This window comes from Taudactylus pleione, unplaced genomic scaffold (assembly GCF_031769625.1).
Source record: "Taudactylus pleione unplaced genomic scaffold, aTauple2 ptg000597l, whole genome shotgun sequence".
NCBI classification, from domain to species: Eukaryota; Metazoa; Chordata; class Amphibia; order Anura; family Myobatrachidae; genus Taudactylus; species Taudactylus pleione.
Window position 1 is genome coordinate 840500 of NW_028284999.1, and position 23594 is coordinate 864093.

General features: G+C 50.7%; 1 protein-coding gene across 4 annotated transcripts in view; it reads left to right on the forward strand.

The window, feature by feature from the left end:
* Positions 1-23149, forward strand: part of STIM1 (stromal interaction molecule 1) — a 142801-nt gene extending 119652 nt beyond the window's left edge. For all 4 annotated transcript variants that reach the window (XM_088453870.1, XM_088453871.1, XM_088453872.1 and 1 more), the window contains one exon: positions 22096-23149. In XM_088453870.1, the coding sequence (XP_088309996.1) occupies positions 22096-22594 (499 nt within the window). In that variant the 3' untranslated portion in view covers positions 22595-23149. The remainder of the gene's footprint in view (positions 1-22095) is intronic.
* Positions 23150-23594: the final 445 nt, after the last annotated feature.

Genomic DNA, 23594 nt, shown 5'->3' on the forward strand with positions numbered 1-23594 from the left:
CGGGGAGAGATACTGTGTATGTGTAATGGCAGCAGTGTGATGGGGAACACGGGGAGAGATACTGTGTGTGTATAATGGCAGCAGTGTGATGGGGAACACGGGGAGAGATACAGTGTGTGTGTAATGGCAGCAGTGTGATGGGGAACACGGGGAGAGATACTGTGTGTATAATGGCAGCAGTGTGATGGGGAACACGGGGAGAGATACTGTGTGTGTGTAATGGCAGCAGTGTGATGGGGAACACGGGGAGAGATACTGTGTATGTGTGTAATGGCAGCAGTGTGATGGGGAACACGGGGAGAGATACTGTGTGTGTGTATAATGGCAGCAGTGTGATGGGGAACACGGGGAGAGATACTGTGTGTGTAATGGCAGCAGTGTGATGGGGAACACGGGGAGAGATACTGTGTGTGTGTAATGGCAGCATTGTGATGGGGAACACGGGGAGAGATACTGTGTGTGTGTAATGGCAGCAGTGTGATGGGGAATACGGGGAGAGATACTGTGTGTGTGTAATGGCAGCAGTGTGATGGGGAATACGGGGAGAGATACTGTGTATGTGTAATGGCAGCAGTGTGATAGGGAACACGGGGAGAGATACTGTGTGTGTGTAATGGCAGCAGTGTGATAGGGAACACGGGGAGAGATACTGTGTGTGTGTAATGGCAGCAGTGTGATAGGGAACACGGGGAGAGATACTGTGTGTGTGTAATGGCAGCAGTGTGATAGGGAACACGGGGAGAGATACTGTGTGTGTGTAATGGCAGCAGTGTGATAGGGAACACGGGGAGAGATACTGTGTGTGTGTATAATGGCAGCAGTGTGATGGGGAACACGGGGAGAGATACTGTGTGTGTGTGTATAATGGCAGCAGTGTGATGGGGAACACGGGAGAGATACTGTGTGTGTGTGTAATGGCAGCAGTGTGATGGGGAACACGGGGAGAGATACTGTGTGTGTGTAATGGCAGCAGTGTGATGGGTAACATGGGGAGAGATACTGTGTGTGTAATGACAGCAGTGTGATGGGGAACATGGGGAGAGATACTGTGTGTGTGTATAATGGCAGCAGTGTGATGGGGAACACGGGGAGAGATACTGTGTGTGTGTGTATAATGGCAGCAGTGTGATGGGGAACACGGGAGAGATACTGTGTGTGTGTGTAATGGCAGCAGTGTGATGGGGAACACGGGGAGAGATACTGTGTGTGTGTAATGGCAGCAGTGTGATGGGGAACACGGGGAGAGATACTGTGTATGTGTAATGGCAGCAGTGTGATGGGGAACACGGGGAGAGATACTGTGTGTGTATAATGGCAGCAGTGTGATGGGGAACACGGGGAGAGATACAGTGTGTGTGTAATGGCAGCAGTGTGATGGGGAACACGGGGAGAGATACTGTGTGTATAATGGCAGCAGTGTGATGGGGAACACGGGGAGAGATACTGTGTGTGTGTAATGGCAGCAGTGTGATGGGGAACACGGGGAGAGATACTGTGTATGTGTGTAATGGCAGCAGTGTGATGGGGAACACGGGGAGAGATACTGTGTGTGTGTATAATGGCAGCAGTGTGATGGGGAACACGGGGAGAGATACTGTGTGTGTGTATAATGGCAGCAGTGTGATGGGGAACATGGGGAGAGATACTGTGTGTGTATAATGGCAGCAGTGTGATGGGGAACATGGGGAGAGATACTCTGTGTGTATAATGGCAGCAGTGTGATGGGGAACACGGGGAGAGATACTGTGTGTGTGTAATGGCAGCAGTGTGATGGGGAACACGGGGAGAGATACTGTGTGTGTATAATGGCAGCAGTGTGATGGGGAACACGGGGAGAGATACAGTGTGTGTGTAATGGCAGCAGTGTGATGGGGAACACGGGGAGAGATACTGTGTGTGTGTGTAATGGCAGCAGTGTGATGGGGAACACGGGGAGAGATACTGTGTGTGTGTATAATGGCAGCAGTGTGATGGGGAACACGGGGAGAGATACTGTGTGTGTGTGTAATGGCAGCAGTGTGATAGGGAACACGGGGAGAGATACTGTGTGTGTGTGTATAATGGCAGCAGTGTGATGGGGAACACGGGGAGAGATACTGTGTGTGTATAATGGCAGCAGTGTGATGGGGAACACGGGGAGAGATACAGTGTGTGTGTAATGGCAGCAGTGTGATGGGGAACACGGGGAGAGATACTGTGTGTGTGTGTAATGGCAGCAGTGTGATGGGGAACACGGGGAGAGATACTGTGTGTGTGTATAATGGCAGCAGTGTGATGGGGAACACGGGGAGAGATACTGTGTGTGTGTGTAATGGCAGCAGTGTGATAGGGAACACGGGAGAGATACTGTGTGTGTGTGTATAATGGCAGCAGTGTGATGGGGAACACGGGGAGAGATACTGTGTGTGTAATGGCAGCAGTGTGATAGGGAACACGTGGAGAGATACTGTGTGTGTAATGGCAGCAGTATGATAGGGAACACGGGGAGAGATACTGTGTGTGTGTATAATGGCAGCAGTGTGATGGGGAACACGGGGAGAGATACTGTGTGTGTGTATAATGGCAGCAGTGTGATGGAGAACACGGGGAGAGATACTGTGTGTGTTTAATGGCAGCAGTGTGATGGGGAACACGGGGAGAGATACTGTGTGTGTATAATGGCAGCAGTGTGATGGGGAACACGGGGAGAGATACTGTGTGTGTATGTAATGGCAGCAGTGTGATGGGGAACACGGGGAGAGATACTGTGTGTGTAATGGCAGCAGTGTGATGGGGAACACGGGGAGAGATACTGTGCGTGTAATGGCAGCAGTGTGATGGGGAACACGGGGAGAGATACTGTGTGTGTATAATGGCAGCAGTGTGATGGGGAACACGGGGAGAGATACTGTGTGTGTGTGTATGTAATGGCAGCAGTGTGATAGGGAACACGGGGAGAGATACTGTGTGTGTGTGTAATGGCAGCAGTGTGATAGGGAACACGGGGAGAGATACTGTGTGTGTGTGTAATGGCAGCAGTGTGATGGGGAACACAGGGAGAGATACTGTGTGTGTATAATGGCAGCAGTGTGATGGGGAACACGGGGAGAGATACTGTGTGTGTGTGTGTGTGTATGTAATGGCAGCAGTGTGATAGGGAACACGGGGAGAGATACTGTGTGTGTGTGTAATGGCAGCAGTGTGATGGGGAACACGGGGAGAGATACTGTGTGTGTGTGTGTGTATGTAATGGCAGCAGTGTGATAGGGAACACGGGGAGAGATACTGTGTGTGTGTGTAATGGCAGCAGTGTGATAGGGAACACGGGGAGAGATACTGTGTGTGTGTGTAATGGCAGCAGTGTGATAGGGAACACGGGGAGAGATACTGTGTGTGTGTATAATGGCAGCAGTGTGATAGGGAACACGGGGAGAGATACTGTGTGTGTGTAATGGCAGCAGTGTGATGGGGAACACGGGGAGAGATACTGTGTGTGTGTATAATGGCAGCAGTGTGATGGGGAACACGGGGAGAGATACTGTGTGTGTGTAATGGCAGCAGTGTGATGGGGAACACGGGGAGAGATACTGTGTGTGTGTGTATAATGGCAGCAATGTGATGGGGAACACGGGGAGAGATACTGTGTGTGTGTGTGTAATGGCAGCAGTGTGATGGGGAACACGGTGAGAGATACTGTGTGTGTGTGTAATGGCAGCAGTGTGATGGGGAACACGGGGAGAGATACTGTGTAACGTGTGCTGGGGAGCACGGAGAGATATTGTGTGTGTAACGTGTGATGGGTAACATGGAGAGATACTGTGTGTGTAACGTGTGATGGGGAGCACTGAGAGATACTGTGTGTGTAACTTGTGATGGGGAGCACGGAGAGATACTGTGTGTGTAACGTGTGATGGGGATCACGGAGAGATACTGTGTGTAACGTGTGATGGCGAGCACTGAGAGATACTGTGTGTGTAATGTGTGATGGGGAGCACTGAGAGATACTGTGTGTGTAACGTGTGACGGGTAACATGGTGAGATACTGTGTGTGTAACGTGTGATGGGGAGCACGGAGAGATACTGTGTGTGTAACTTGTGATGGGAGCACGGAGAGGTACTGTGTGTGTAACGTGTGATGGGTAACATGGAGAGGTACTGTGTGTGTAACGTGTGATGTGGAGCACGGTGAGATACTGTGTGTAACGTGTGATGGGGAGCACGGAGAGATACTGTGTGTGTAACGTGTGATGGGTAACATGGAGAGATACTGTGTGTGTAACGTGTGATGGGGAGCACGGAGAGATACTGTGTGTGTAACGTGTGATGGGTAACATGGAGAGATACTGTGTGTGTAACGTGTGATGTGGAGCACGGTGAGATACTGTGTGTGTAACGTGTGATGGGGAGCACGGAGAGATACTGTGTGTGTAACGTGTGATGGGTAACATGGAGAGATACTGTGTGTGTAATGTGTGATGTGGAGCACGGTGAGATACTGTGTGTGTAACGTGTGATGGGGAGCACGGAGAGATACTGTGTGTGTAACGTGTGATGGGGATCACGGAGAGATACTGTGTGTGTAACGTGTGATGGGGAGCACGGAGAGATATTGTGTGTGTAACGTGTGATGGGTAACATGGAGAGATACTGTGTGTGTAACGTGTGATGGGGAGCACTGAAAGATACTGTGTGTGTGTAACGTGTGATGGGTAACATGGAGAGATACTGTGTGTGTAACGTGTGATGGTGAGTTCGGAGAGATACTGTGTGTGTAACGTTTGATGGGTAACATGGAGAGATACTGTGTGTGTAACGTGTGATGGGTAACATGGTGAGATACTGTGTGTGTAACTTGTGATGGGAGCCCGGAGAGATACTGTGTGTGTAACGTGTGTTGGGGAGCACGGAGAGATACTGTGTGTGTAACGTGTGATGGGGAGCACTGAGAGATACTGTGTGTGTAGCGTGTGATGGGGAGCACGGAGAGATACTGGGTGTGTAACGTGTGATGGGGAGCACTGAGAGATACTGTGTGTGTAGCGTGTGATGGGTAACATGGAGAGATACTGTGTGTGTAACATGTGATGGGTAACATGGAGAGATACTGTGTGTGTAACGTGTGATGGGCAGCACTGAGAGATTCTGTGTGTGTGTAACGTGTGATGGGTAACATGGAGAGATACTGTGTGTGTAACGTGTGATGGGGAGCTCGGAGAGATACTGTGTGTGTAACGTGTGATGGGTAACATGGAGAGATACTGTGTGTGTAACGTGTGATGGAGAGCACGGAGAGATACTGTGTGTGTAACGTGTGATGGGTAACATGGAGAGATACTGTGTGTGTAACGTGTGATGTGGAGCACGGTGAGATACTGTGTGTGTAACGTGTGATGGGGAGCACGGAGAGATTCTGTGTGTGTAACGTGTGATGGGTAACATGGAGAGATACTGTGTGTGTAACGTGTGATGGGGAGCACGGAGAGATACTGTGTGTGTAACGTGTGATGGGTAACATGGAGAGATACTGTGTGTGTAACGTGTGATGTGGAGCACGGTGAGATACTGTGTGTGTAACGTGTGATGGGGAGCTCGGAGAGATACTGTGTGTGTAACGTGTGATGGGTAACATGGAGAGATACTGTGTGTGTAACGTGTAATGGGGAGCACGGAGAGATACTGTGTGTGTAACGTGTGATGGGTAACATGGAGAGATACTGTGTGTGTAACGTATGATGGGGAGCACGGAGAGATACTGTGTGTGTAACGTGTGATGGGATCAAGGAGAGATACTGTGTGTAACGTGTGATGGGGAGCACTGAGAGATACTGTGTGTGTAACGTGTGATGGGGAGCTCTGAGAGATACTGTGTGTGTAACGTGTGATGGGTAACATGCAGAGATACTGTGTGTGTAACGTGTGATGGGGAGCACAGAGATACTGTGTGTGTAACGTGTGATGGGGAGCACAGAGATACTGTGTGTGTAACGTGTGATGGGGATCATGGAGAGATACTGTGTGTGTAACGTGTGATGGGGATCACGGAGAGATACTGTGTGTGTAACGTGTGATGGGGAGCACGGAGAGATACTTTGTGTGTAACGTGTGATGGGGAGCACGGAGAGATACTGTGTGTGTAACGTGTGATGGGGTTCACGGAGAGATACTGTGTGTGTAACGTGTGATGGGGATCACGGAGAGATACTGTGTGTGTAACGTGTGATGGGGAGCACGGAGAGATACTTTGTGTGTAACGTGTGATGGGGAGCACGGAGAGATACTGTGTGTGTAACGTGTGATGGGAGCACGGAGAGATACTGTGTGTGTAACGTGTGATGGGGAGCACGGAGAGATACTGTGTGTGTAACGTGTGATGGGGAGCACGGAGAGATACTGTGTGTGTAACGTGTGATGGGGAGCACGGAGAGATACTGTGTGTGTAACGTGTGATGGGGAGCACGGAGAGATACTGTGTGTGTAACGTGTGATGGGGAGCACGTAGAGATACAGATTGGCAGGTTGGTATTATAGCTCGGATCTTTGCTAGCTGTATAATATACTGCTGGTGCCATATTACAGGAAATTCAGGTCTACTCTGAAAATTATATTGAGTTTGGGAGCAGAAGGGTTAACTACAGGTGATAAGTGTTGTGTGTTTCCTTTCTATTACATGTGTGTCACGTGTCCATTATTAATGTGGAGTCAGGATCACACACACGGGGTCAGTAATGAAGCCTGGAATTCAGACTTTGTAGCATTTTTGACATTTTAGTACATAAAAGGTAATAACTAGACGGCGAGACAATTTGTGCACACTGCCAAGGTCACCTCCGAAGCAGCGAGCGTCTTTCCCTTATTCCATACTAAACATAGTCACAACTACAGCCGTGTGCCCACAGGAAGTGCAGATGTACAGCTCTCAGTCATCTGTACAATCCCTCACACATCCATCCGTCTTTTACTGAGAGGAAACAGCAGCGGCCAGGACAGGGATAGTATCACCCAATTGGTACTTGTCTGGCGGCCCAGGAGGCCAGTAACGTTATATTATATACCAGTGGGCTATGCGCCAAAGCGTTTACTAGGTTTATTTATTTAGCATGGCTCATTCCTGTGAGAGCTCAGCTCCGTACATTGTATCACTCCAGCTCAGACACCGGAGGTCTGACCTCTCTGTTACAGCTGGACCCAGGCACTTATAGCACACTTATTAGGGGTAATGCTACAGCTGGATCCAGGCACTTATAGCACACTTATTAGGGGAAATGCTACAGCTGGATCCAGGCACTTATAGCACACTTATTAGGGGAGATGCTACAGCTGGATCCAGGCACTTATAGCACACTTATTAGGGGAAATGCTACAGCTGGATCCAGGCACTTATAGCACACTTATTAAAGGTAATGCTACAGCTGGATCCAGGCACTTATAGCACACTTATTAGGGGTAATGCTACAGCTGGATCCAGGCACTTATAGCACACTTATTAGGGGTAATGCTACAGCTGGATCCAGGCACTTATAGCACACTTATTAGGGGAGATGCTACAGCTGGATCCAGGCACTTATAGCACACTTATTAGGGGAAATGCTACAGCTGGATCCAGGCACTTATAGCACACTTATTAGGGGAAATGCTACAGCCTGACCCAGGCACTTATAGCTCACTTATTAGGGGAAATGCTACAGCCTGACCCAGGCACTTATAGCACACTTATTAGGGGAAATGCTACAGCTGGATCCAGGCACTTATAGCACACTTATTAGGGGTAATGCTACAGCTGGATCCAGGCACTTATAGCACACTTATTAGGGGTAATGCTACAGCTGGATCCAGGCACTTATAGCACACTTATTAGGGGAAATGCTACAGCCTGACCCAGGCACTTATAGCTCACTTATTAGGGGAAATGCTACAGCTGGATCCAGGCACTTATAGCACACTTATTAGGGGTGATGTTACAGCTGGATCCAGGCACTTATAGCACACTTATTAGGGGTGATGTTACAGCTGGATCCAGGCACTTATAGCACACTTATTAGGGGTAATGCTACAGCTGGATCCAGGCACTTATAGCACACTTATTAGGGGAAATGCTACAGCCTGACCCAGGCACTTATAGCTCACTTATTAGGGGAAATGCTACAGCTGGATCCAGGCACTTATAGCACACTTATTAGGGGTAATGCTACAGCTGGATCCAGGCACTTATAGCACACTTATTAGGGGTAATGCTACAGCTGGATCCAGGCACTTATAGCACACTTATTAGGGGTAATGCTACAGCTGGATCCAGGCACTTATAGCACACTTATTAGGGGTAATGCTACAGCTGGATCCAGGCACTTATAGCACACTTATTAGGGGTAATGCTACAGCTGGATCCAGGCACTTATAGCACACTTATTAGGGGTAATGCTACAGCTGGATCCAGGCACTTATAGCACACTTATTAGGGGAAATGCTACAGCTGGATCCAGGCACTTATAGCACACTTATTAGGGGTAATGCTACAGCTGGATCCAGGCACTTATAGCACACTTATTAGGGGTAATGCTACAGCTGGATCCAGGCACTTATAGCACACTTATTAGGGGAAATGCTACAGCCTGACCCAGGCACTTATAGCTCACTTATTAGGGGAAATGCTACAGCTGGATCCAGGCACTTATAGCACACTTATTAGGGGTGATGTTACAGCTGGATCCAGGCACTTATAGCACACTTATTAGGGGTGATGTTACAGCTGGATCCAGGCACTTATAGCACACTTATTAGGGGTAATGCTACAGCTGGATCCAGGCACTTATAGCACACTTATTAGGGGAAATGCTACAGCCTGACCCAGGCACTTATAGCTCACTTATTAGGGGAAATGCTACAGCTGGATCCAGGCACTTATAGCACACTTATTAGGGGTGATGTTACAGCTGGATCCAGGCACTTATAGCACACTTATTAGGGGTGATGTTACAGCTGGATCCAGGCACTTATAGCACACTTATTAGGGGTAATGCTACAGCTGGATCCAGGCACTTATAGCACACTTATTAGGGGTGATGTTACAGCTGGATCCAGGCACTTATAGCACACTTATTAGGGGTAATGCTACAGCTGGATCCAGGCACTTATAGCACACTTATTAGGGGTGATGTTACAGCTGGATCCAGGCACTTATAGCACACTTATTAGGGGTAATGCTACAGCTGGATCCAGGCACTTATAGCACACTTATTAGGGGTGATGTTACAGCTGGATCCAGGCACTTATAGCACACTTATTAGGGGTAATGCTACAGCTGGATCCAGGCACTTATAGCACACTTATTAGGGGTAATGCTACAGCTGGATCCAGGCACTTATAGCACACTTGTTAGGGGTAATGCTACAGCTGGATCCAGGCACTTATAGCACACTTATTAGGGGAAATGCTACAGCTGGACCCAGGCACTTATAGCACACTTATTAGGGGAAATGCTACAGCTGGACCCAGGCACTTATAGCACACTTATTAGGGGAAATGCTACAGCTGGATCCAGGCACTTATAGCACACTTATTAGGGGTAATGCTACAGCTGGATCCAGGCACTTATAGCACACTTATTAGGGGTAATGCTACAGCTGGATCCAGGCACTTATCGCACACTTATTAGGGGTAATGCTACAGCTGGATCCAGGCACTTATAGCACACTTATTAGGGGTAATGCTACAGCTGGATCCAGGCACTTATAGCACACTTATTAGGGGTAATGCTACAGCTGGATCCAGGCACTTATAGCACACTTATTAGGGGTAATGCTACAGCTGGATCCAGGCACTTATAGCACACTTATTAGGGGTAATGCTACAGCTGGATCCAGGCACTTATAGCACACTTATTAGGGGTAATGCTACAGCTGGATCCAGGCACTTATAGCACACTTATTAGGGGTAATGCTACAGCTGGGTCCAGGCACTTATAGCACACTTATTAGGGGAAATGCTACAGCTGGATCCAGGCACTTATAGAACACTTATTAAGGGAAATGCTACAGTGAGTTGGTGCTGGGCAGTACAGACCCCTATCCCCTGTATGTTGGGGAGGTGTGATGAGCTGCAGATGATATTGTGATGTCATACACTGGGTGGGTGCTGGGCAGTATAGATCCCCTATCCCCTGTATGTTGAGGAGGTGTGATGAGCTGCAGATGATATAGTGATGTCATACACTGAGTGGGTACGGGGCAGTACAGACGCCCTATCCCCTGTATGTTGGGGAGGTGTGATGAGCTGCACATGATGTAGTGATGTCATACACTGAGTGGGTGCTGGGCAGTACAGACTCCTCTATCCCCTGTATGTTGGGGAGGTGTGATGAGCTGCACATGATGTAGTGATGTCATACACTGAGTGGGTGCTGGGCAGTACAGACTCCTCTATCCCCTGTATGTTGGGGAGGTGTGATGAGCTGCACATGATTTAGTGATGTCATACACTGAGTGGGTATGGGGCAGTACAGACCCCTATCCCCTGTATGTTGGGGAGGTGTGATGAGCTGCAGATGATGTAGTGATGTCATACAGTGAGTGGGTGCTGGGCAGTACAGACCCCCTATCCCCTGTATGTTGGGGAGGTGTGATGAGCTGCAGATGATGTAGTGATGTCATACAGTGAGTGGGTGCTGGGCAGTACAGACCCCCTATCCCCTGTATGTTGGGGAGGTGTGATGAGCTGCACATGATGTAGTGATGTCATACACTGAGTGGGTATGGGGCAGTACAGACCCCTATCCCCTGTATGTTGGGGAGGTGTGATGAGCTGCAGATGATGTAGTGATGTCATACAGTGAGTGGGTGCTGGGCAGTACAGATCCCCTGTATGTTGGGGAGGTGTGATGAGCTGCAGATGATGTAGTGATGTCATACAGTGAGTGGGTGCTGGGCAGTACAGACCCCCTATCCCCTGTATGTTGGGGAGGTGTGATGAGCTGCAGATGATGTAGTGATGTCATACAGTGAGTGGGTGCTGGGCAGTACAGACCCCCTATCCCCTGTATGTTGGGGAGGTGTGATGAGCTGCACATGATGTAGTGATGTCATACAGTGAGTGGGTGCTGGGCAGTAGGCGGTTAGCACCTCAGTCCCCCGGTCACTGTTGATAGATGACACGTTCCCCCTTGGTGTGCAGGGTCTGTGCAGTGCTCTCTGCACGTCATACCGTCACAGCAGCTATAGTCAGAATATGTTGCACGATGGGTCATACAGATTATTATACATGGTGGACGCGGTTGCGTATCTTTGTGTAGTCGCAGCGGCAGTAATATGGATTTGCCAGTGCCAGCCCTGTGACGCCCACTGTCACTGACCATGGACGCTGCAATTTCCAGGACTTTCTGCACACGCTGTACCAAATAATCATTTAACTGCGCAGACTTCGGCGCTGCGTCCCCCCACAGGCCCAGTGTGTCAGTCTGTCCGATATAATACATAGAGCTGAATGCTCTGCACTGCTGTGGGGGTGTCTGCCGCCTGCTGATTGCGTGCTCATACATTACCGCTGTAGCCTCGGAGAGTTCCGGGAATGACTCTGTGTAGACGGAGCGCAGCGTAAAGCGTTAGTGTGAGTGCAGAACGCGCTCATAGCGCTATATATACAGTTTGGGAACTAGATCAGGAAATCATCTGTGGGGAGAGTGAGAATATTGGAGCTTTCTTTCTGGGTGTCTCCTATAATACGGGTAAGGGGAGGCAAAGACTTCATTTTACACGTGTCACGTATGTGTTTCTATTACATTACATACAACCTAGAATTATTACTTCTATACAAATAGGGACTGAAGGCGATATAGAGCATCCCATTCATGGTACAAAGTAAGATGAGGACTGAGATCTGCCGCCCACAGCTCAACTGGAAACGTCTCACCCCTCAAACGTCATTTAAATCACATCCCACAAACAAAATCTCATAATGCTTACCCTGTATATCCAGAATTCTGCATGTAATCCATTCAGTACTCTACTACGAATGCCCTCCATCCCACCCAGCCCCCATTTCTACTTCAGGGTCCATAGGGGTCCACAGGGTGACCTTGGGGTATAGCTGGATCCTGGATCCTCGGGCACCACGGAGTTAAAGCTTTTAGCTGCTCCCAGGATGCACTTGGGTCCAACCTCCCCTATACCCCGCCCCCGAGCCACAGGCACCTCAGTTTAAGATGGTGCCCGGCCGGAATTGGGTCACCATGCGGGGGGGTCCTGCAGGAGCAGCCCCCTAAAGCTTTTTATTTAACTAGGTTAAATTTATTTTTACATTAGTTATTTTTTCCAGAGCGGCAGCGCTCGGCTGTCTGTACAGACGCCCACGCTGCCGCTCCTTCTCCCTGCTGGCGCCGCGACGCCAGCACTGAACTGGGGATCGCGGCGGGGGAAGCCAGAGTCTGTACTAGCCGGACTCTGGCTTCCCCCGGGACTGCTGCCGGAAGACGCTGGGGAGATCAGGTAAGCCGCGCACCGCTGATTAGCGGTGGTGCGCGGGTAATGCCTTTTATATGCAGTCCCATGCCCCCGGTCTAGGGGACAGACCGGGGGCGCTAGCGCTGGCGGCGGGCCCCCCCTCCATCGGAGGCATACCCCGCCAGACCACTAGACCACCAGGGTAATTAAGCGGCAAGCGGGATGCCGTAACCTTGGGGGTTAAATATGCTAGCCAGGGGAGGAAGCCTTCCCTGTCAGCGGCTCCTCCCCTCAGCTCAGCGCGCCTTTCAGCTCGGAGTCTGGCGTCGCTGAGCTGCAGCTACTCGGGCCACTCCTCCTCTGAGGTCTCCAGCGGCCATTTTCTTACTGGCAGCGCAGATACTCTCAGGGAGCACGCGGACCGGTCCCCCTGTGTACCTCTCCCCCGACAAGGACAGTGTACACAGCACTATAGCCCTCCCAGACACTGAATCTGGGCAGGTTGATTGTAGTGGAAAGGTGCAGTGAGTATATCTTCCTGCATGGTATGTGACTTTTGCTAGTGCTGCCTGTCTGTGTCTTTTTTCTACTTACTGTCAGCCTGTACCTATCCCTTTCCTTCTCCTACAAGCCCTACAGGTGTGCGGGGGAAGGGTGTTTCTACTGACCTCACCTATATAGATCACGTATTTGTGAGGTCCGTCACATACAGTTGTGTGCTACACGGTGCCATATTGTGGGCTGTTGTTCAGCACACTGGTGAGTGCGCACGTTTTCTTCCTAAGTCATGTCTGAGGAGGAGATTGAGCACTCCGGGGCTCCGGCATTGTTCTCCTGCAGGCGCTGTTCTGCAGGAGTGGATAGGGAGGATTTGTCACAGGACGGCCTGTGCGGATGGTGCCAGGCGGTCCCTGGTATGTCTAAACCTCCCATGTCGCAGGAGCCACCATGGGCGATGTTTTCCCAGGTGCTGGTGTCCATCGCGGACCGTCTGTCGGTCCCGACTGCCGCCCCTACTAGGGCGTTGCCCCAGCCTGCCATCCCCCATTTCCCGGGTGTCCCACAATTATTGCAGACTCCCCCGGGGTCTCAGCCTGTTGGTCCCTATGCGGGGTTGCCAATGTATATTCAGTCCACCCCTGTGGCACAGCCTGCTGTGGTGCCGTTTCAGGCTCCTGTGACAGCTCCTCCACCCTGGGTGGATGCGCTTTCCCACACTGAAAAGCCGAAGATGCTGCCGCCAAATCTTGGACAGTCGATGTTGCGCAGTGACGTGCCCTCCAGGGCGTCTAAACGCTCAGTCATGGCACAGGCTGCGCATCTTTCGGATTCTGAGGGGTCCTCGGATGATGGTGAGGTGCAGATGCCTCAGTCCAGGAGGTAGACACTAAGTCTTCCATCAATGTGCGGGCTCTGGTTAAGGCGGTGCGGGCTATTCTTCTGATTGAGGATGAGGCACCCGCTCCCAAGTCAAGGTATCCTAGTTTTAAAAAAGCTAAGGTTACTTCTACAGCGTTCCCCTTGTCTGATCAGTTGACTGATCACATGGCGGTGGCCTGGCAGACGCCCAGTAAGCGTTTCCTGCCACAGAAACGCTTGGCGTCCAATTATCCATTCCCGGAAGCGCATTGTAAGAAATGGGAAACTCCGCCTGCAGTCGATTCCCATGTAACACGCCTCATCAGGAGTGCTACTTTGCCATTGCCGTCTATATCCTCGCTGAAGGATCCTACGGACAGGAAGGTGGAGACTTGTCTAAAGTCTATTCTCTCTCGGGCTGTAGCCCGGCCGTCCATGGCCATCTCCTGGGTGGCCAAGGCCATTGAGGGGTGGGCCAACGCCTTGGAGGACACGTTTACGGATGAATCTCCGGACGTCCAGAGGGCGTTGTTAGGACAGATGAGAGATGCCGCCTCCTAAATTGGAGAAGCATCTTTGGATGCTAGCCTGCTGACCTCTAGGGTTTCGGCGGCCGCAGTGTCTGCTCGTAGATCCTTGTGGTTGCGGTCTTGGAGAGCAGACGCGGATTCAAAGAAAGGCTTGGAGGCCTTACCTTTTAATGGGGAATTACTATTTGGTCCGGACCTGGACAAAATAGTAGATACCCTGGCAAAATCCAAGTCAGCCTTCCTCCCTTCAGCTACTACACCTGCTAAGGTCCGGAGCTCGGGGTTTCGTTCCTTTCGGGTTCAGGGCAAGGCAAAGGGTCAGTCCTTCCCGAGGCAGTCCGCACCCAAGACCGCCTCAAAGCCAAAGAAGCAAGCCTGGAGTGCTAGACGCCCTTCTTCCAAGCCAGAAGATAAGCCTTCTGCGTGATGGGACGGGCCTCCCTCTGGGGGACCCCAGAGTGGGAGGCCGACTTCTTCAATTCGCCCAGTGCTGGCACAATACCATCATGGATGCCTGGGTGCGAGAAGTGGTCTCCCAGGGGTACGCCCTGTCTTTTCGGCACAGGCCGCCTTGCCAGTTTTTTTGCACAAGTCCTTCTCAGGACAAAACCAAGGCCTTGCAGGTTCAGGAAGCCATAGAGGCCTTGCTGACGGCGGGGGTCATTATACCCGTACCACAGTCTCAACGTGGGATGGGGTATTACTCTACGCTGTTTCTGGTGCAGAAACCCAATGGCTCTCATCGCCCCATCCTCAATTTGAAGTCCCTGAACAGGTTTCTCAGGGTTCCCAAATTCAGGATGGAAACTTTGCGTTCCATCATACTGGCGATGGAACCGGGGGATTATATGGTCTCCCTGGATATCCAGGACGCTTACCTCCATGTGCCTATAGCAACATCGCACCAACGGTTTCTGCGGTTTGCTATTCTCCACAACTACTACCAATTCAGGGCTCTACCCTTTGGTGTCTCCACGGCACCAAGGGTATTTACCAAGGTGATGGCGGTCATGGCGGCTCACCTTCGGAGCCAGGGGAAAAGGTTGCTAACGTATCTAGACGACCTCCTCTTGCTGGCAAGCTCCCCGGAGGTACTGATCCAGCATCTCCACCTGACGGTCGCTTGTCTACAGGCGCACGGCTGGTTGATCAACTGGAAGAAATCCTCCCTCATCCCATCACAACGGATGGTTCATTTGGGGGCCCTGCTGGACTCTCGTCAGCAACGGATTTTTCTCACTCCAGAGAAGGTCTCCTCCTTACAACTGCGGATTCACAGTTGTCTGAGCAGGGGCAGAGTGTCGGTGCACTCAGCGATGAGAGTTTTGGGGTCCATGGTGTCGGCATTCGACATGGTGGAGTTTGCCCAGTTCCATTCCAGGCCCCTGCAGGGGCTGATTCTTTCGGAATGGAACGGATTGCCACACAGGATCCGCTCTCAGATGCTGGTGTTGTCCTCGGAGGTGCGTCTGTCCCTAGCCTGGTGGCTGCAGACAGCGCATCTCCTGGAGGGGCGCCCCTTTTGGATCCCGGAATGGGTTCTGTTCACGACAGATGCCAGTCTCCGGGGTTGGGGGGCGGTGACAGGCTCCTTGTCACTTCAGGGTCGTTGGTCGGCGGAGGAAGCGATTCTTCCCATCAACATCCTGGAACTGTGGGCAGTATACAGAGCCCTGCAGTCGTCCGGCACCGCTCTTCACGGAAGGGCCGTTCAGGTGCAGTCAGACAACGCCACCACGGTGGCGTACATCAGTCACCAGGGAGGGACTCGCAGTCGAGCTGCGATGTCGGAGGTGTCCCGCGTCCTGGCTTGGGCGGAGCGCTATCTTCCAGCTCCCAGGAGTCCTCAATTGGGAGGCAGACTTCCTCAGCCGTTACGATGTGCATCCCGGGGAATGGTCGCTTTATCCAGAGGTATTCCAACTACTCGTGGACAAGTGGGGGCTGCCAGAGCTGGACCTGATGGCGTCCCGTCACAATCACAAGCTGCCTGTGTACGGGTCAAGGACAAGGGACGCAGGCGCAAGTCTGATAGACGCGCTGTCAGTGAAATGGCTGTTTCAACTGGCTTACTTGTTCCCTCCGATATCTCTGCTGCCTCGGGTCCTGCGCAAGTTCAAACAGGACGGAGGCACACTGATCCTGGTGGCCCCAGCGTGGCCCAGAAGGCCGTGGTACTCCGATCTGCGGAGCCTGTCCATCGACGCTCCGTACCTCCTACCTCAACGGCGGGACCTGTTGTCTCAGGGGCCCTGTCTTCACCCGGATCTGGGTCGACTATCTTTGACGGCGTGGCTCTTGAGACAGCCGTCCTGAGGTCTCGGGGCTTTTCTAGCTCCGTTATTACCACCATGCTGAGGGCGCGCAAGCCTGCTTCCGCGAGGATCTATCACAGAGTGTGGCACACTTACTTTCAGTGGTGCGAGGCCAGAAACTATGATCCCCAGATGTTCCGGGTTTCGCGTATTCTGGCTTTCCTTCAGTCGGGTTTGGATTTAGGATTACGTCTTTCTTCACTGAAGGTACACGTGTCTGCTCTGTCGGTGTGGTTCCAGTGCAGGATCGCTGCTATGCCGGACGTACACACCTTTTTCCAGGGTGTTTTGAGAATCCAGCCTCCCTTTGTGCCACCTGTGGCCCCGTTGGATTTGGCGGTGGTTCTTAGGGCCTTACAGGGTCCTCCTTTTGCGCCCTTGGAGTCAGTGGAGCTCAGGTGGCTAACTTTTAAAACTGTTTTCCTCTTGGCAATTGCTTCTGCCAGGAGGGTTTCAGATTTGGGGGCGCTTTCTTGTCGCCCCCCTTTTCTGATTTTTCATCAGGACAGAGCGGTGCTTCGCACTCGTCCTGATTTCCTGCCTAAGGTGGTTTCCAGGTTCCACATTAATCAGGAAATTGTTGTACCAGCCTTTCAGTCACCTGATCTTTCGGCTGGGGAGACTTCCTTAGACGTTGTAAGGGCACTCCAGGTTTATGTGGACCGGACTAGTTCTGTGAGGAAGTCGGATTCTTTGTTTATCCTCTTTGGTTTTCACAAGAGGGGTTGGCCTGCCAACAAACAGACTCTAGCCCGTTGGCTTCGTTCTGTTATTATTGAGGCTTATATGCAGGAGGGTTTACCTGTTCCAGCCTCTGTTAAGGCTCATTCCACTCGGTCCGTGGGCCCTTCTTGGGCTGCTAGCCGTGGCGCCTCTGCTGTTCAGCTCTGTAAGGCGGCCACCTGGTCTTCCATTCAGACCTTTTTGAGGTTCTATGCGTTTGACACCTTTGCCTCTCAGGATGCATCCTTTGGGCGCCGGGTTCTCCTATCAGCACAGGAGCGTCCCCGCCCTTAGTTGGACTGCTTTGGGACATCCCCAAGGTCACCCTGTGGACCCCTATGGACCCTGAAGTAGAAAACAAGAGATATGGTAAGAACTTACCTTTGTTATCTCTGTTTCTACGAAGTCCATAGGGTCCACAGGGCACCCGCCCTGACGCACCTGGCTTCATATGGGCTCTGTGACTGGTCACCGGTTTTCCGTCTCCCATTTCTGTGAGTATGGTTCTTGTGTGTTCCAGTCTTCCTTCTCTCTGTTTCGTCTCCTCCTCCGGACTGGGCTGCTTACCAACTGAGGTGCCTGTGGCTCGGGGACGGGGTATAGGGGAGGTTGGACCCAAGTGCATCCTGGGAGCAGCTAAAAGCTTTAACTCCGTGGTGCCCGAGGATCCAGGATCCAGCTATACCCCAAGGTCACCCTGTGGACCCTATGGACATCGTAGAAACAGAGATATAAAGGTAAGTTCTTACCATATCTCTTGTTTTATACTCTACTAGGAACGCTCTCCATCCCACCCAGCCCCCATTTATACTCTACTAGGAACGCCCTCCATCCCACCCAGCCCCCATCATACTCTACTAGGAACGCCCTCCATCCCACCCAGCCCCCATTTATATACTAGGAACGCCCTCCATCCCACCCAGCCCCCATCATACTCTACTAGGAATGTCCTCCATCCCACCCAGCTCCCCTTTATACTCTACTAGGAACGCCCTCCATCCCACCCAGCCCCCCTTTATACTCTACTAGGAATGCCCTCCATCCCACCCAGCCCCCATCATACTGTACTAGGTTTGTCCTCCATCCCACCCAGCCTCACTTTATACTCTACTCAGAATGCCCTCCATCCCCCCCAGCCCCCCTTTATACTCTACTAGGAATGCCCTCCATCCCACCCAGCCCCCCTTTATACTCTACTAGGAACGCCCTCCATCCCACCCAGCCCCCATTTATACTGTACTAGGAATGCCCTCCATCCCACCCAGCCCCCATTTATACTGTACTAGGAATGCCCTCCATCCCACCCAGCCCCCCTTTATACTCTACTAGGAATGCCATCCATCCCACTCAGCCCCCCTTTATACTCTACTAGGAATGCCCTCCATCCCACCCAGCCCCCATCATACTGTACTAGGTTTGTCCTCCATCCCACCCAGCCTCACTTTATACTCTACTCAGAATGCCCTCCATCCCTCCCAGCCCCACTTTATACTCTACTAGGAATGCTCTCCATCCCACCCAGCCCCCATCATACTCTACTAGGAATGCCCTCCATCCCACCCAGCCCCCATCATACTCTACTAGGAATGCCCTCCATCCCACCCAGCCCCCATCATACTGTACTAGGAATGCCCTCCATCCCACCCAGCCCCCATTTATACTGTACTAGGAATGCCCTTCATCCCACCCAGCCCCCCATCATACTCTACTAGGACCGCCCTCCATCCCACCCATCCCTTCCTTTATACTCTACTAGGAATGCCCTCCATCCCACCCAGCCCCCCTTTATACTCTACTAGGAATACCCTCCATCCCATGCAGCCCCCCTTTATACTCTACTAGGAATGCCGTCCATCCCACGCAGCCCCCCTTTATACTCTACTAGGAATGCCATCCATCCCACCCAGCCCCCCTTTATACTCTACTAGGAATACCCTCCATCCCACTCAGCCCCCCTTTATACTCTACTAGGAATACCCTCCATCCCACGCAGCCCCCCTTTATACTCTACTAGGAACGCCCTCCATCCCACCCAGCCCCCATTTATACTGTACTAGGAATGCCCTCCATCCCCCCAGCCCCCCTTTATACTCTACTAGGAATGCCCTCCATCCCACCCGGCCCCCATCATACTGTACTAGGTTTGTCCTCCATCCCACCCAGCCTCACTTTATACTCTACTCAGAATGCCCTCCATCCCCCCCAGCCCCCCTTTATACTCTACTAGGAATGCCCTCCATCCCACCCAGCCCCCCTTTATACTCTACTAGGAACGCCCTCCATCCCACCCAGCCCCCATTTATACTGTACTAGGAATGCCCTCCATCCCACCCAGCCCCCATTTATACTGTACTAGGAATGCCCTCCATCCCACCCAGCCCCCCTTTATACTCTACTAGGAATGCCATCCATCCCACTCAGCCCCCCTTTATACTGTACTAGGAATGCCCTCCATCCCACCCAGCCCCCATCATACTCTACTAGGAATGCCCTCCATCCCACCCAGCCCCCCCTTTATACTCTACTAGGAATGCCCTCCATCCCACCCAGCCCCCCCTTTATACTCTACTAGGAATGCCCTCCATCCCACCCTGCCCCCCATTTATACGCTACTAGAAATGCCCTCCATCCCACCCAGCCCCCCCTTTATACTCCTCCTACAGATGTTCCCAAACGCGGTACTCAATGCTCCCCAACAGTCCTGGTTTTAGAGATATCCATGGTTGAGCACAGGTGACTTAATTAGTACTTCAGTCAATTTGATTTAACCACCTGTGCTTATCCATGGATATCTCTAAAATCAGAATTGTTGGGGAGCCTTGAGGACCGTGTTTGGGAACCTCTGCTCTACTAGGATTTCCCTCCATCCCACCCAGCCCCCCTATATTCTCTACTAGGAACGCCCTCCATTCCACCCAGCCCCCCTTTATACTCTACTAGGAATGCCCTCCATTCCACCCAGCTCCCCTTTATACTCTTCTAGGAATGCCCTCCAGCCCCTGTCATACTCTACTAGGAACGCCATGGATCCTGACCTGCCCTGCATCATACCTTTCTAGGACCTTCCTGATACTGTACTGGGAATACCTCCAATCCCACCCAGATCTGCATCATTTTTTATTAAGAATATCATGGATCTCCCTCAACCCTTTCCATCATGCTCTGCTATAAATGTTCCAGATCCCTTTTATAGTGTACTAGAAATGCCTCCAATCCCATCCAGCCTGTAAAAGGAATGCCATATATACCATCAAGCCTCTCATACTGTACTGGGAATGCCATGGAACCCACCCAGCCTAGCATCATACTGTACTAGAAATGCTTCGGATCCCCACTAGTCCCCCATCATCCTGTACTTAGGAGTGCCCTGGATTGCACCCAGCCCCATTCATACTGTACTAGGAACGTCCCAGATCCCACCTAGCCCCCCATCATACTGTACTAGGAATGTCCCCGATCCCACCTAGACCCCCATCATCCTGTACTAGTAACGTCCCAGATCCCACCTAGCCCCCCATCGGGAGATCAGAAATTGAGGTAGAGATGTGTGGCGCATACTTAAGTTCTAGAATAATATTCACCAATAAGTTGCTGGGAAAGTCCAAGGTTCTTTGGTCCTGTTATCATAATTCGGATCCTCCCAGCAGTCAGTCAGATTTCTTCTCCCAATGCCACAAACAATGGAAATGATCTTATATCATGTTAATTACGGTATGCACCTAGAAATGGAATTAAAATCGCAAAGGACAGCTCGACCAATGAGAACTGTTCTTTGCGATAGACTGAGTTCTGGGTTAATGACCCAGATCCCTCTGTGCATGCCCGGTACGACGCGAGAGCTGATGGTTGTGCTGAGCACACTGTGATAAGAAGCCCATAGGCATCTATTGGGCAGTGCCATCTGCAGATTGCGTTGCTTACTGGGTCCAAGCTCCAGAATGTATCAAATTCTGGTTTTCAGAGTTTTCACCACATTTCAGGCTTTAGTACATCCCGCCCTTATCCCTCTTACATTGGATTCTCAGGCTACATCAGTCTCTTTTGTATCCATCTTTCTTGAGAATTTATCATCAATGGGAATATATACACCGTAATCTGTCACCTCAGCCCCCACTTTGGCCAAAGTCAGCCGTGTGAAAAACTATTCCCCATAATCCGCTCAAACCCAATGACATTCGCTCTTTGACAGATCACTGGGGTCTGATGTAGACAGAGTACGGGATATATATTCCCACTGATGAAGCCTGAGAATCCAATGTAAGGGAGCTATGACACCTAAAGTCCAAGATTATACAATTTAAAAAGTATACAAAGATTTCTGTTTCTGACATTGGAAGAGAAATCCTGACTGTGGTCCTTATTGTACAGGTGACGGCATGAGGAATAAATTCTATTTATTGTATGTATTCCCCCATCAGGAGATGAGGATAAATTCTGCATTCAGATGAAACATAATATATGCAGAGCATGTTTTTTATTTTCATACATTGACCTTTATGTCTGGCTGTGGTATTCGGCAGAGCAGATGGCTATTAGTGTACAGCGTGTAATGTAATGTTGGCGCATATTATAGAATGGCTCTCACGGCAGGAGCCTTGCCCAGCCCTAGGGTCATACTGACATATTACTAATTTATCTTATTAGCAGATTTTATACTAAACATTGACCTATTCCCAATGTGCTATCATTTCCCCCATATATGAAGGGTCTTGAAATGTTGTATCACAGTAGCTAACAAATTGTCTTTTCTTCTAATCCAAGGGACTTGAGTCGTTCCGACTCTGATTCATCCATCCCCTACATGGGGGAGCAACGAGTCAGCTCCAAAATCCCCAGTGCCAAAGTCTTGTCCTATAGAGGCTTGGAAGATCAGCTGTCCAGTAGCCAAACTGCCAATGGTGGAAACCGCCAACTGGAAATGGCCAGTATAGCGACCATTCAGCAGAGACTGTCTGAGAGCCCACAGCTGGAGACCAAGCTGATGGAGAAGTCAATCAGCTTAGGAGAAATCAGTTTGGCCGGGACAGTACAGTCCCATTCCGACTCTTCCCGATCTCACAGCCCGAGCTCCACCGAAGCCGATACACCATCTCCTGGTACAGAGTCCAAGCTCAACCACTCCAAGAGCACACGTATCCCACAACTGGCAACCAAGAAGAGCCCGGGAGAAGAGGACAGCGGCTCTACAGGAGAGGAGAACGACCCAAGCTGTGGCAAGAAGAAGCTGACACTGAATATCTTCAAAAAGCCAAAGAAATAACAGACATGGTTTGTCCTTGTAGAGCAAAAGAACACAGTGAGGTGAAGAGAGAAATCACTTCTGTTATCTTTGTCACCCTCCAATTAGATGATATATGCAGAATTATGGAGGCGGTGGGGTGGGAGCCAGGACCTGCTTTCTCCCATTCCTTTCCCCTTACAAAGACCTTGCACGTACAATCAATGCGGTATTTATACACAGGAGGGGAGGAAAGGGGACAGGCTGTTCATCCTCGTATTTATGTCGGGGACCCTGGCTGATCACACTTTCCTGCTGCACCTCTCCCCTCCCCCCCCCCAGTTAAGAGCCTCCTCGCTTTGCTATGCATGGCTTTTGGGAAGTCTTCTCCCTTTGCCACCAGACAAAAGCCTCCTATGAGGGCATTGATAGATTTTTACTAGGGAAGGGATGTGGGTCATTGAGTTTTATTTTGTGGGGATGTTTGTATGATTTACCTTTTTTTGTTCCTTTTGTTTTTTTTCCTGTATTCTTTGCTTTGGATGGGCATGCGTATAAAACAACAAAACACAATAAAAACAAAAGACTATTTATTAACCAGCGTGTTGGTGCCACCGGCAGGTGTTTCTACACAGTTACCCGGCAAGTGATGTTTTGCCAGAGACTCACTCAGAACCTTAGGGCGCTGTCTCTGGGATAAGACTAGGAGCAAATATACCGATCTCTACATGACCGATTCCTCTATTTCACCTCTCGCAGGTGCCACATAATATCCCAGATACTGAGGAGTGATGGCCGATTATTACAGATTCACATGGACACATTTCCTGGTCCTTATGTAACTTACTCATCACATTATCATGGAGCGACATCTACAACATCACTAGTGATAGGGCCAGTTGGTAAGTGCCGTGCTCACATTAATATTGGCACTTGTAGCGTATTGGTTACATTCTGCAGGAGACTGACAAGCCAGGCCTTTGTAATTATTCATCTCAATTCATTAGCTTATCCCTATTTTTTCTAAAGCATGTAAAGTAAT